Here is a 13,806-nt window from a genome sequence, read left to right as displayed (position 1 = left end):
TTAGCCTCATATTGTTCATTGGAGCAGCCATTTTGAATTTCAATTTCAAGTTTCTCTGACAAAAAGGCAAGTCGCAAAGAGGACAAATGCCAACCAAGTAAAAAAATAAAGCCCAAGTCAGTGGTGTGTTTTAATCTTTATTAATCAGTTTACATAGCTCATAACTACTTTGATATCAATGCAGCAGATGGTGTTTAAAACTTGTGGAATTGTCTTAATTTTTTACACTTCCTGAAAGAGGTATTACTTCCAGGTATATAATTCCCCTAGATGTGGAGCTTTAATTCCAATAAAAATTCCAAAATCAAGTGTCTGAGGTTGATGGTGATTACATATAGAAACCTTAGGGGCCTAGATTGTGACTTGTCCTGCTGTAAACATGCTCCAGAAACATATATTTACATATCCCTATAGGGGATGGGGCGGTTGAAACACTTACCTCTGTCTGATAGTCATCTTGTCACATGCAATTAGCATTATCCGACATCCAAGGGTTCATGGAAACCTTTTAGCATTATGTTCTGCATTCTCTTCTGCTATAGGCTTTAAATCTCTGTTAGACCACCTTACTTCACATGATTCATTACCCCTCCTGTGGTTTCTATGAACCCTTAGATGTCAGGGTGTCACAAACCATCTCCTGATACCTCCATGAAGAGCTCCAAAGATGAAATGAGCAATTGAAACTGTCATGGCTGCCAGCAGAGCCAGGTCCTTTATGATGTCATGGACCCAGCTGCCAAGGAGCTTTATTGTGACACATGCAGTGTTCTATTTGATGCAAATTAGCCTCATGTTTTTCTCTGGGTGCAGCCATTCTGAATTTGAACGTCAATGTTTCTCTGACAAACAAGCAGCACTTGCAAGCCCCAAAGAGGACAACTGCCAACCAAGTAAAAAATAAAACACAAGCCAGTGGTATAGACATCTCTCATAATGGGGAAGATTCACTCACCCAGTCCAGTCGCGATCCGGCGCCGAATTTTCCATCGAGGAATCGGGTCTGCCGCGATTCACTAGGCCCGTGTCCCTCAGTGTCCTGCATCCGTCGCTTTTGCACCGAGGTCCGCCGGAGTTCACCTGCTTCTTCCTGGTGTATGTAAGTGCCTGCCTTGCAACACAATTTTTTTTTAAAGTCAGTTTACATAACTCATAACTACTTTGATAACAATGCAGCAGATGTTGTTTAAAACTTGTGGAAGTGTCTTAAATTTTTATACACTTCATGAAGGAGGTATTACTTCCAGGTAGATAATTCCCCTAGATGTGGAGCTTTAATTCCAATGAAAATCTGCAATATTTAAATGCATAAATAAAGACTAGTGTTTAGCAGCAAAATCAAGTGTCTGAAGTTGATGGTGCTTACATTTAAAAACCTTGGGGGCCTAGATTGTGACTTGTCCTGCTGTAAACATGCTCCAAAAACATATATTTACATATAACTTTAGGGGATAGGGAAGTTGAAACACTTACCTCTGTCTGATAGTCATTAGAGATGAGTGAACACACTCGTCCGAGCTTGATGCTCGTTCGAGGATTAGCGTACTCGCAACTGCTCAATGCTCAGACGAATATTTCGCCAGCTCGAGAAAATGGCATCTCCCGCCGTTTTGATTTTTGGTGGCCAGAAACAGAGCCAATCACAAGCCAGGAGACTCTGCATTCCACCAGCATGACGTGGTACACTTACACGTCGATAGCAGTGGTTGGATGGCCTGATCAGGTGACCCTGGAATAGACTAGCCCCTGCCCGCGCTGCTCGGATCATTCTCTGTCTGGATGCCGTTAGGGAGAGAGTTGCTGCTGCTGCAGGGATAGCGTTAGGGTGTTATATTAGCTTACTGTTAGGCAGGAGTGATTCTAGAAGAACCCAACAGCCCTTGTTAGGGCTAGAATATTTTTTTTCTTTGCTTGTGGCTGGGCTTGCTGGCACTAGTAGTGCAGCTAGTACCATATTGTGACGAATTTGCAGGGAGACTTGCGAACGTTATATTTAGCTCTTAGTGACACACATATCCATCTCAAACACCTAAGTGGGACAATTTATTAGGGGTTTGATTGAATTAGGCAGTCTGACGATTTTTTTTTTTTTTAAACTTAAAGTGACAGGCACACCACAAAATCCAGTTGTGTGTTGTCAGTGTAGGTTAGAAACTAGGCATACAAGAACCTAACTGGCTTTCTTAGGGCTACAATAGCATCATATATGTATTTTGTTGATTTGCTTGTGGCTGGCCTTGCTGGCACTAGTAGTGCAGCTAGTACCATATTGTGACAAATTTGCAGGGAGACATGCGAACGTTCTATTTAGCTCTTAGTGACACACATATCCGTCTCAAACACCTAAGTGGGACAATTTATTAGGGGTTTGATTGAATTAGGCACAATCTGCTTTTTATTTTTTTTTTACTTTTTTCTTTTTTTTATAACTCAAAGTCATCAGGCACAGCACAAAATCCTGTTTTGTGCTGTCAGTGTAGGCTAGAAACTAGCCATATGAGAATCCAACCGGCCTTCTTAGGGCTACAATAGTGTTATATATTTTATTTTTGGTTGGACAATTTATTAGGGGTTTGATTGAATTAGGCACAGTCTGCTTTTTCTTTTCTTTTTTTTTTTTTCAAAACTAAAAGTCATCAGGCACAGCACAAAATCCTGTTGTGTGCTGTCAGTGTAGGTTAGAAACTCGCCATAGCAACAGGATAGCATCGTTTTGTTAAAAAAACAAAAACACAAAAAAACACAACAAAAATTTACAGTTTACACTTTAATTTTGAAAATGTTAAACCTGAGGGCTAGGGGTAGAGGACGAGGGCATGGGCGTCCAACTACTGCAGGGGTCAGAGGCCGTGGTCCTGGGCGGGGAGACACCACCTGCTGATGAGGGAGCAGGGGAACGCCACAGAGCTACACTCCCTAGGTTCATGTCTCAAGTTACTGGGACTCGTGGTAGAGCACTGTTGAGACCAGAACAGTGCGAACAGGTGATGTCGTGGATTGCGGACAATGCTTCTAGCCATTTGTCCACCAGTCAGTCTTCCACGCAGTCCACCCATGTCACCGAAATCAGCACTCCTCCAGCTCCTCCACCTTAGCCTCCTTCCCCCCAGTCTGTCCCCTCCCAGGAAAATTTGGCATTTGAACCGGCATACTCTGAGGAACTGTTTTCTGGACCCTTCCCAGAGCCACAAACCACTTGTCTGGTTGCTGCTGAGCTCTTTTCTGATGCCCAGGTTTTCCACCGGTCACAGTCTGTGGGTGATAATGACATTGTTGATGTGGTGGAAGAAGTGTGTAAAGAGGTGTCGGATGATGAGGAGACACGGTTGTCAGACAGTGGTGAAGTTGTTGTCAGGGCAGGAAGTCTGAGGGGGGAGCATACTGAGGGATTGGAGGATGATGAGGTGACAGACCCAAGCTGGGTTGATAGGCCAGGTGAACACAGTGCTTCTGAGACGAAGGCGAGTCCTCGACGAGAACAGTTTGGAAGAGGCAGTGGTGGGGCCAGACGGAGAGGCAGGGCCAGAGCTGGTGCATCAGCGCCAAATGTTTCACGTAGTAAAGCTCCCAAGGCAAGGGCTAGATCTTCGGTAGTCTGGAGGCTCTTTAAAGAAACACCGGATGACCGACGGACTGTGGTGTGCAACCTGTGCCACACCAGGATCAGCAGGGGTTCCACTACTACCAGCTTAACCACCACCAGTATGCGCAGGCATAAGAATGCTAAACACCCCACTCAATGGAACCAAGGCCGTTCACCTCCGGCCGGGCACACCACTTCTCCTTCCCCTGTGTCATCTGCTGCCTCTGCTAGTCAGCCCCCTGCCCAAGACCCTGGCCCAAACACCTCCCGTGCGAAAACCACACCTTCGCCTCCACGATCCTCCACAGCATCCACCAATGTCTCCATGCGCAGCGTTCAGCTCTCCATACCCCAGACGTTGGAGCGCAAGAGGAAGTACAGTGCAACCCACCCACACGCCCAAGCCCTCAACTTCCACATCTCCAAATTACTTAGCCTGGAGATGCTGCCCTATAGACTGGTAGAGACTGAGGCCTGGACATATGGCACGAACTGGCGCAGTACGCCTTGGGGGTTCTTGCCTGCCCTGCTAGCGTTTTGTCTGAGCGGGTTTTCAGTGCAGCTGGTGGCATCATCACCGATAAGTGTACACGCCTGTCGACTAACAGCGCTGACAGGCTGATGCTTATCAAGATGAATAAAGCCTGGATTTCTCAGGATTTCCATTCTCCACCAGGTGAAAGAAGCTCAACCTGAATAATGTATGCACTCCTCCTCCTCATTTTCCTCCTTCTCCCCTAAAGCAGAGGAAACTGGCTATTTTTTGCCAGGGCCAACTGGCTCTAGCTATAGTACTCTATGTATTTAATTTTTCTGGAGGGCCACCTACCCGGTCCTCTGTTTTAAACAATTTTTGGGAGTGCTACATACAGGCACTCAATCTATTTAATTTTTCTGGAGGACCACCTACCTGCTCCTCCGGTTTGACTGCCACATACAGGCACTATCCAAATTTAATTGTCTCCATAGTAGCCTCCACACGTCGTCTTTATAGCTGCCTCCACACGTTGTCTCCAATGCTACCTCCACACATCTCCATAGCTGCCTCCCAAGGTCGTCCATAGAGCTGCCTCCATACATCGTCCCCTTTGCAAACAAGCTATGTCAAGCAGGTTGTTTTCATGACTTCCACATCAAACTTGTCAACTTTGTCGCCACCCTGTGTTATCCACAAATTATACTGGCAAACTTTTATCATTTACCGCTATTATTTCAGCGCTTCTTGCGCATCTGTTTACATTCCCCTCACCCGCCATAACCAAAACTTATAAGAACAGTACTACACTTGATCGTATACAAAAGGTTCTTAGAAGTGCTGTTTGTAGCCCCCACCTGCTTTGAAAATTATAATTTTTTCAAAGTAAACACTACTGGCCCCCAGGCCCATTTTGGGTGGGGAGGAGCCGAGAGACAGGGGCTTGGACAGGAGAAAGCTCGCCTGGCAGCGGAGCGCCAGCTCCTTCCCAAGATCCAACTAACATAGTTTTAACTGCAGCACCTTTAATCTACTACTACTTTACTGCCTCCATACATCGTCCCCTTAGCAAACGAGCTGTGTCAGGCAGAATTTTGGGTTGTTTTCATGGCTTCCACATCAAACTTGTTAATTTTGTTGCCACCCTGCTGTGTTACCCACAAATATACTGGCAAACTTTTATCATTTACCGATATTATTTCAGCGCTTCTTGCGCATCTGTTTACATTCCCCTCACCCGCCATAACCAAAACTTATAAGAACAGTACTACACTTGATCTTATACAAAAAGTTCTTAGAAGTGCTGTTTGTAGCCCCCGCCTGCTTTGAAAATTATAATTTTTTCAAAGTAAACGCTTCTGGCCCCCAGGCCCATTTTGGGTGGGGACAGGCCTGGCAGCGGACCGCCAGCTCCATCCTAAGATCCAACTTACATAGTTTTTACTGCAGCCCCTTTAATCTACTACTAGTTCACTGCCTCCATACATCGTCCCCTTATCAAACGAGCTGTGTCAGGCAGAATTTTCGGGTGTTTCACCAGATACATAATGGAACTCGGCCCATCTGTCGCCGCCATGCTGGAGACCTGAAGTTGCAATCATAGCAGCGCAATATGGATGCCCCATACTGTCGCTCTTAATCATGGAACCATTTCCGAAAAAACAATTAAAAATAGAACCGCTATGCTATTCCATTATTCCTAGATGAAATATTCAAATGACCCCACCTGCTTTGAAAATTATAATTTTTTCAAAGTAAATGCTTCTGGCCCCCTGGCCCATTTTGGATAGGCGAAAGCTCGTCTGGCAGCGGACCGCCAGCTCCATCCCAAGATTAGGCAGTCTCAGAGGCATCCATGCATACTGCCCCTGCTGTTTCCTGTCCATTTCGCCTCCACGATCCTACACAGCGTCCACCAATGTCTCCATGCGCAACTTCCAACTCCCTATACCCCAGACGCTGGAGCGCGAGAGGATATACAGCACATCATCCCCTTATCAAACGAGCTGTGTCAGGCAGAATTTTCAGGTGTTTCACCAGATACATAATGGAACTCGGCGCCTCTCTCGCCGCCATGCTGGAGACCTGAAGTTTCAATCATAGCAGCGCAATATGGATGCCCCATACTGTCACTCTTAATCATGGAAGTCGTCTCCATGGCTGCCTCCACATGTCGCCCCCTTATCAAACGAGCTGTGTCAGGCTCATTTTTCGGGTGTTTCACCAGATACGTTATGGAACTTGGTCACTATGTTGCCACCATGCTGTGTTATCGACTAAATATACCGTTAAACTTTTGTTGACATAGGAAATCATTTCAGCGCTTCTTGCTCACCTCCTTTGGTTCCTCTCTGCCACCCATTGGTTTGAAGCCTGAGTCCATTTGGGGTATGTCGCCATGCCACTCTCTAGCCTGCCGCTGCTGCCGCTGCCTCTGCATGCCGTCTTCTATAGTGTCAGGGTCAATTATTGGATGTTTTAGATGCTATCTAGCCTCATTCGGTCACTTTGTCATCGCCATGCTGTTGCCCATAATTTCGGCATAATGGTGCGATTAAGCAGCCTCAGAGGCATCCATGCATGCTGCCCCTGCTGTTTCCTGTCCATTTCCGTGGTGTTTGCATCATTGTCTGTGGTTTCCAGGTGTTTGGCCAAGCTTCCCTGCGCAGACCCTTGGTCCCCTTGAAAAATGCTCGAGTCTCCCATTGACTTCAATGGGGTTCGTTATTCGAGACGAGCATCGGGAAAAGTTTGTCTCGAATAACGAGCACCTGAACATTTTAGTGCTCGCTCATATCTAATAGTCATCTTGTCACATGCAATTAGCATTATCTGACATCCAAGGGTTCATGGAAAACTTTTAGCATTAAGTTCTGCGTTTTGTTCTGGTATAACTTTAAATCTTCCTTACACTACCTTACTTCACATGATTCATTACCCCTCCTGAGGTTTCCTTGAACCCTTAGATGTCAGGGGTATCAGAAACCATCTCCTGATACCGCCATAAGAGCTCCAAAGATGAAATGAGCAATTGAAACTGTCATGGCTGCCAGCAGAGCCAGGTCCTTTATGATGTCATGGACCCAACTGCCAAGGAGCTTTATTGTGACACGATGCAAATTCTCCTCATGTTTTTCTCTTGGTGCAGCCATTTTGAATTTGAACTTCAATGTTTCTCTGACAAACAGACCGCACTTGCAAGCCCCAAAGAGGACAACTGCCAACCAAGTTAAAAATAAAACACAAGCCAGTGGTGTAGACATCTCTCATATTTGTGTTTTAATCTTTATTAATCAGTTTACATAACTCGTAACTACTTTGATATCAATGCAGCAGATGTTGATTAAGCTTGTGGAATTGTCTTAAATTTTTATACACTTCATGAAGTTGGTATTACTTCCAGGTAGATAATTCCCCTAGATGTGGAGCTTTAACCCCTTAAGGACGCAGGGTTTTTCGGCTCATTTCTCGCTCTCCAACTTCAAAAATCCATAACTTTTTCATTTTTGCGTGTACAGACCTGTGTGAGGGCTTATTTTGTGCGTAACAAATTTTACTTTCCCGTAATGTTATTTATTTTAACATGCTGTGTACTGAGAAGCTGAAAAAAAATCCAAATGGAAAAATTGAAAAAAAACCGCACGTTCTTGTGGGCTCAGTTTTTACGACTTTCACTCTTCGCTCCAAATAACACGCCTACTTTATTCTTTGGTTTGGTGCGATCGCGGTGATACCAAATTTATATAGGTTTTATTGTGTTTTAATACATTTTCAAAAATTTAACGAATGTGTACAAAAAAGAAAAAAAATATTTTTTGCCATTTTCTGACACTAATAACTTTTTCATACTTTGGCGCATGGAGATGTGTGAGGAGTCATTTTTTGCAAAATGATGCGACGTTTTCATTGCTACCTTTTTGAGGTCTGTGCGACATTTTGATCATTTTTTATTTCATTTTTTATGTTATGTAAAAAGGTGTAAAAGTCGCATTTCGGACATTTGGGAGCCATTTCCCGCCTCGGAGGTCACCGCCGCCTGTAACCGTTTTTATATTTTGATAGATCGGGCATACCTAATATGTTTGTGATTTTTACTGTTTATTATGTTTTATATCCGTTCTAGGGAAAGGGGGGTGATTTGAACTTTTAATATTTTATTAATTTTTTTTATTTTTTTAAACTTTTTTTTTTCTTTTTTTTTTCACTATTTTTTAGACCATCTAGGGTACATTAACCCTAGATGGTTAGATCGCTCCTACCATATACTGCAATACTACAGTATTGCAATATATGGCATTTTTGCAGGTCATAAGCTTTGTAGCCTCGTGTCAAAAGAAGACCCGAGGCTACCATGGTAACCGATCGCCGCCCCCCGATGACGTTCGGGGGCGCGGCGATCGTAAAAAAGATGGCGGCGCCCGCGGGCCGCTGCCGTCTTTTAAACGCCGCCGGCGACGTTGAGAGGGTTAATAGCCGCGATCGGTGCAAGCACCGACCGCGGTTATTAGCGGTGGGGGGTTTCTGCAAAATGCAAAAACCCCCACCTTTGTATGAAGAGGACTCAGCCCGTGAGCCCTCTTCATACATCCCTTATACCTCTGCGCCGTAGAGCTACAGCGCGGAGCGTTAAGGGGTTAATTCCAAAGAAAATGTTCTACATTTAAATGCATAAATAAAGACTAGTGTTTAGCACCAAAATAAAGTATCTGAGGTTGATGGTACTTACATTTAGAAACCTTGGGGGCCTAGATTGTGACTTGTCCTGCTGTAAACATGCTCCAAAAACATATATTTACATATAACTTTAGGGAATGGGGAGGTTGAAACACTTACCTCTGTTTGATAGTCATCTTGTCACATGCAATTAGCTTTATCCAACATCCAAGGGTTCATGGAAGTATTTTAGTATTATGTTCTGCGTTCTCTTCTTCTATAGGCTTTAAATCTTCCTTACATTACCTTACTTCACATGATTCATTACCCCTCCTGAGGTTTCTATGAACCATTAGATGTCAGGGGTATCACAAACCATCTCCTGATACCTCCATGAAGAGCTCCAAAGATGAAATGAGCAATTGAAACTGTCATGGCTGTCAGCAGAGCCAGGTTCTTTATGATGTCATGGACCCAGCTGCCGAGGAGCTATATTGTGACACGTGCAGTGTTCTATTTGATGCAAATTCTCCTCATGTTGTTCTCTTGGTGCAGCCATTTTGAATTTGAACTTCAATGTTTCTCTGACAAACAGACCGCACTTGCAAGCCCCAAAGAGGACAACTGCCAACCAAGTAAAAAATAAAGCACAAGCCAGTGGTGTAGACATCTCTCCTAATGTGTTTTAATCTTTATTAATCAGTTTACATAACTCGTAACTACTTTGATATCAATGCAGCAGATGGTGTTTAAAACTTGTGGAATTGTCTTAAATTTTTACACTTCCTGAAAGAGGTATTACTTCCAGGTATATAATTCCCCTAGATGTGGAGCTTTAATTCCAATGAAAATTCCAAAATCAAGTGTCTGAGGTTGATGGTGATTACATTTAGAAACCTTAGGGGCCTAGATTGTGACTTGTCCTGCTGTAAACATGCTCCAAAAACATATATTTATATATCCCTATAGGGGATGGGGCGGTTGAAACACTTACCGCTGTCTGATAGTCATCTTGTCACATGCAATTAGCTTTATCCAACATCCAAGGGTTCATGGAAACCTTTTAGCATTATGTTCTGCGTTCTCTTCTGCTATAGGCTTTAAATCTCTGTTAGACCACCTTACTTCACATGATTCATTACCCCTCCTGAGGTTTCCTTGAACCCTTAGATGTCAGGGTGTCAGAAACCATCTCCTGATACCTCCATGAAGAGCTCCAAAGATGAAATGAGCAATTGAAACTGTCATGGCTGCCAGCAGAGCCAGGTCCTTTATGATGTCATGGACCCAGCTGCCAAGGAGCTTTATTGTGACATGTGCAGTGTTCTATTTGATGCAAATTCTCCTCATGTTTTTCTCTTGGTGCAGCCATTTTGAATTTGAACTTCAATGTTTCTCTGACAAACAGACCGCACTTGCAAGCCCCAAAGAGGACAACTGCCAACCAAGTTAAAAATAAAACACAGGGGGGCGTGGCCGGAAGTTGATGCGAGCGGTCGCATAATCCTGAAGAGCGGCAGGAGCCTAATAAGCCCAAAATAAGCGGGTCAGACCGACTTACCTATGAGGAATCGCAAGGGTCCGGTAGTCAGGCTCTCCAGGAGTCAGGAGAGACCTCTCCCGACGCAGTCCGCGGCGGATTTCTTTAAAAAACGGGGAGCGGAGGTCCCGGCAGAAAAATCAAAGATTGCGCCGGTCCGTGCGACACAGAGCGCTGAACCAGCCCCCTCCTCCGCTCCACTGTAACAGCGCAGCTTCCTAAGGGAGGCCTCAACATTAGGACAACGCCAGCCGGAGGAAGCCCGCTGCCACGGGCACCCAGAGGGGGCACAACCTGCAGAATACAGAGCAGCAGCGCTCGGGGCAGGTGAGAAAAGAAAGCCAGGGTGCTCGGCCAACATCTCCCTCTAATGCTTCTCACCATCAGGAGAACTCTCCCTCTCCCACCTTAACCCCTCCATCCCCAAGTGGCTCGCTCCACATGGGGGTAAACGACACTTTACTGTCAGCACCGGATCTGGGGCCTCAGACTCTCCATCCTTCACTCCCTCCATCTCCTTACCCACACCCTTCCCCCAGCCTACAAGGAGGAGAGAGGCTTCTTAAAGGAGAACTGTCCTATGCAGCAGCAGTAAAATAGACCTCCCTTCCCAAGGGAGCTCTGCTCACTCCCCACGTCTTTCACAAGCTATACAGTGAAGTGGTGCATTCATGGACTCGCCTTCCATCTCACCACAATATGATTCCTCTGTTCCTTCACAGCTCTCACCCCTAATGCATGACCCTTTATGGATCTATATCCAACAACTACCCACTAAGCAAGATTTTAGGGAGTTGATAAACGAAGTCAAAGATGCCTGTAGACAGGAGATAGCTGCAGTACACAAAGATGTACAACAGGTGGTGCAAAGGGTGGATGTGCTAGAAGGCGGCTACAACAGTCGTATCTACCCTGCCACAGCAAGTGACGACACAGGCCTCCACCATTAGAGACCTGAGGCGACATATTGAAGACCTTGACAACAGAGGCCGTCGCCATAACATTAGAGTCTGGGGTATTCCAGAGCAACAGGGTGAAGAGGATGTCCAAGGATATCTGCAACGTCTATTTAACACAATCTTGGATAGACCATTGGACACCCCGATTAAGATGGATCGAGTGCACAGAGCACTCAGACCTAAAACCACTGGCCCCCCCAGAGACATTATCTGTCACATTACCGACTTTGAGATTAAAGAAGAAATAATGAAAAGATCTCGACTACAGAAAACAATCTCCTGTATGGGCTCCCGTCTCCAACTATTTCAAGATTTATAAGGATAACGCTCCAACAACGACGAGCCTTGAAACCACTTCTTGAACTATTGAGAACCCAGGGTATAACTTACCGCTGGGGCTTTCCCTTCAGCTTGACAGCAAGAAAGGATGGCCACTCGGCTGTACTACGCTACCCAGAGGACTTCATCACCTTCTGCAACACATTTCAACTGTCCCCTCCCGACCTGCCAGATTGGCCTCAACAGCCGACATCTACTGATCTACCTCCTACATTGCAACCGGTCCGTCCACCGAAAAAACGCCAAAGAGCTTCTGAGCCTGACCGCAGATCTCCGAGAGGACGATGAGTATCGATTAAGACTCTTTCTCCTTTCCTTTCAATGAGTCCCCTTTACTAGGCCTCTTCTTATTCCATCTACATATTTCCCCTTGCACTTACCCTTCATATGTGAAATATGTAATGTTACTATGCCTACTCTCTTGGTTTTTTTTGTTTTTTTTTACACACCCCCTTGGTTACAACATACCTTAAGGCACCCGACTTTACAGACCCTTTTGCCATGTTAATAATGACCCTAATTTAGAGGCACTGGGAGAAGCCGCAGACTAGGAGTTTGGTATCTGCGCTTCCTATGACTTCTCGGTACACTTTCTCCCCCACAGTGGATCTCTCTGAACATCTTCGCCCCTTTACACTGGAGCGGTTACATCTGGTGGAGTGGTGGATTGTTCAAAGGAAGATCCACAGGGAGAACAGCTACAAGCTATCCCCGCTTTTTCACATTGTTCTTTTTACAGTTTTTTTTATTATTGGTTTTATAATGGTTAATTTGGTAACCAATGGGTCTCTCTTTAGATTGTTCTCCAATCACCCTCGCCATTGGACGGAGAAGATGTACGGCCGGGTTAGCATTCCTTCAGGAAACGCATTTCACGGCTTCAGGGTCCTTTAGCTTTGCTAAACATTGGTATCCGACAGCGTACATGGCAAATGCCCCTTCAAAAAAAGCAGGTGTTGCTATCCTCATATCACGACATTGCCCATTTCAAGTAACAGACACTGAAGTTGATAGCCAGGGTAGATATCTCATACTTAAAGGTTCTATTTTGGGTATTCAGGTGACAATTTGTAATGTCTATGCCCCTAATTCACGCCCACTCTCTTTCCTGTCTAACATTATCTTCAAAATACACTCTGACCATAACAGACTACTGATAATAGGAGGAGACTTTAATGCAGTTTTTTTCGAAAGCATGGACCGTCTGGCTATACCCTCTCGTGTACCCTCCCAAGGAGTGAAAGCCTTGGCTCTGGGATTCCGCCGCCTGATACGTAAATACTCCCTCTTTGATTTGTGGCGGGTTAATAATCCTACTGCTAGGGAATATACATTCTTCTCTCCTCCACACAAAACCCACACAAGGATTGATTACTTCTTTGGGAACTATCCAGCTCTGCAAAGTTTAGCCGAGGCATCCACAGGTCATATAACATGGTCAGACCATGCACCGATTATAATAGACCTACATTTAGAAGATACCCCACGTGCTACACCTCATTGGCGCTTGAACCCTCCTTACATCTCCACTCTCAAGGAAAGTTCTTCTCAACTACTTTACAGAAAACACCCCCTCTGCACCTACGGTCCCGATCAGGCCCGGCGCCAGCACCCGGCTAACCCGGGCAAGTGCCGGGGCCCCGGGGTACTGGAGGGGCCCACGGATCTCCCCGGGTCAGCAGGACACCTGCCCCGCTGCCCGGGAGATTCCTTTCCTCTCTCATTGCGATCTGTGTCCTCTGGACACAGATCGCGATGAGAGCATTTGCACTCACTGCTTTCCCCAGCATTTGCACTCACTGCTGAAGGCTGAAGGACCTTTGATGATGTCATGGTCACATGACATGCCGGGGAAAGCAGTAACAACACGGAGAGAGCTGCATCAGGTGAGGGGGAGACATGACAGGGGCCAGGGAGGGGGTCAGTGTGTATACAGGAGGGGAGGCAGTGTGTATACAGGAGGAGGGGGGGCAGTGTGTATACAGGAGGGGGGGGGCAGTGTGTATACAAGAGGGGGTCAGTGTATATACAGGAGGGGGTCAGTGTGTATACAAGAGGGGTCAGTGTGTATACAAGAGGGGGGCAGTGTGTATACAGGGGGCATTGTGTATACAGGAGGGGGTCAGTGTGTATACAGGAGGGGGTCAGTGTGTATACAGGAGGGGGCAGTGTGTATACAGGAGGGGGGGCAGTGTGTATACAGGAGGGGGGTAGTGTGTATACAGGAGGGGGGGCAGTGTGTATACAGGAAGGGGGG

At 45.7% G+C, this 13,806-nt stretch overlaps 1 protein-coding gene across 5 annotated transcripts in view; it reads right to left on the bottom strand.

The window, feature by feature from the left end:
- Positions 1 to 7,027, bottom strand: part of KLHL6 (kelch like family member 6) — a 36,456-nt gene extending 29,429 nt beyond the window's left edge. For 3 of the 5 annotated variants that reach the window (XM_072143294.1, XM_072143298.1, XM_072143292.1), the window contains exon 1: positions 440 to 641. Coding sequence is in view for 2 of the 5 variants with exons in the window: in XM_072143292.1 (XP_071999393.1) it covers positions 440 to 477 (38 nt within the window). In the remaining 3 variants the exon portion in view is untranslated. The other 2 variants (XM_072143296.1, XM_072143291.1) reach the window with 2 other exon arrangements.
- Positions 7,028 to 13,806: the final 6,779 nt, after the last annotated feature.

This window comes from Engystomops pustulosus, chromosome 3 (genome assembly GCF_040894005.1).
Source record: "Engystomops pustulosus chromosome 3, aEngPut4.maternal, whole genome shotgun sequence".
In the NCBI taxonomy this organism is placed as follows: Eukaryota; Metazoa; Chordata; class Amphibia; order Anura; family Leptodactylidae; genus Engystomops; species Engystomops pustulosus.
This window is presented reverse-complemented; position numbering and strand designations above follow the sequence as displayed.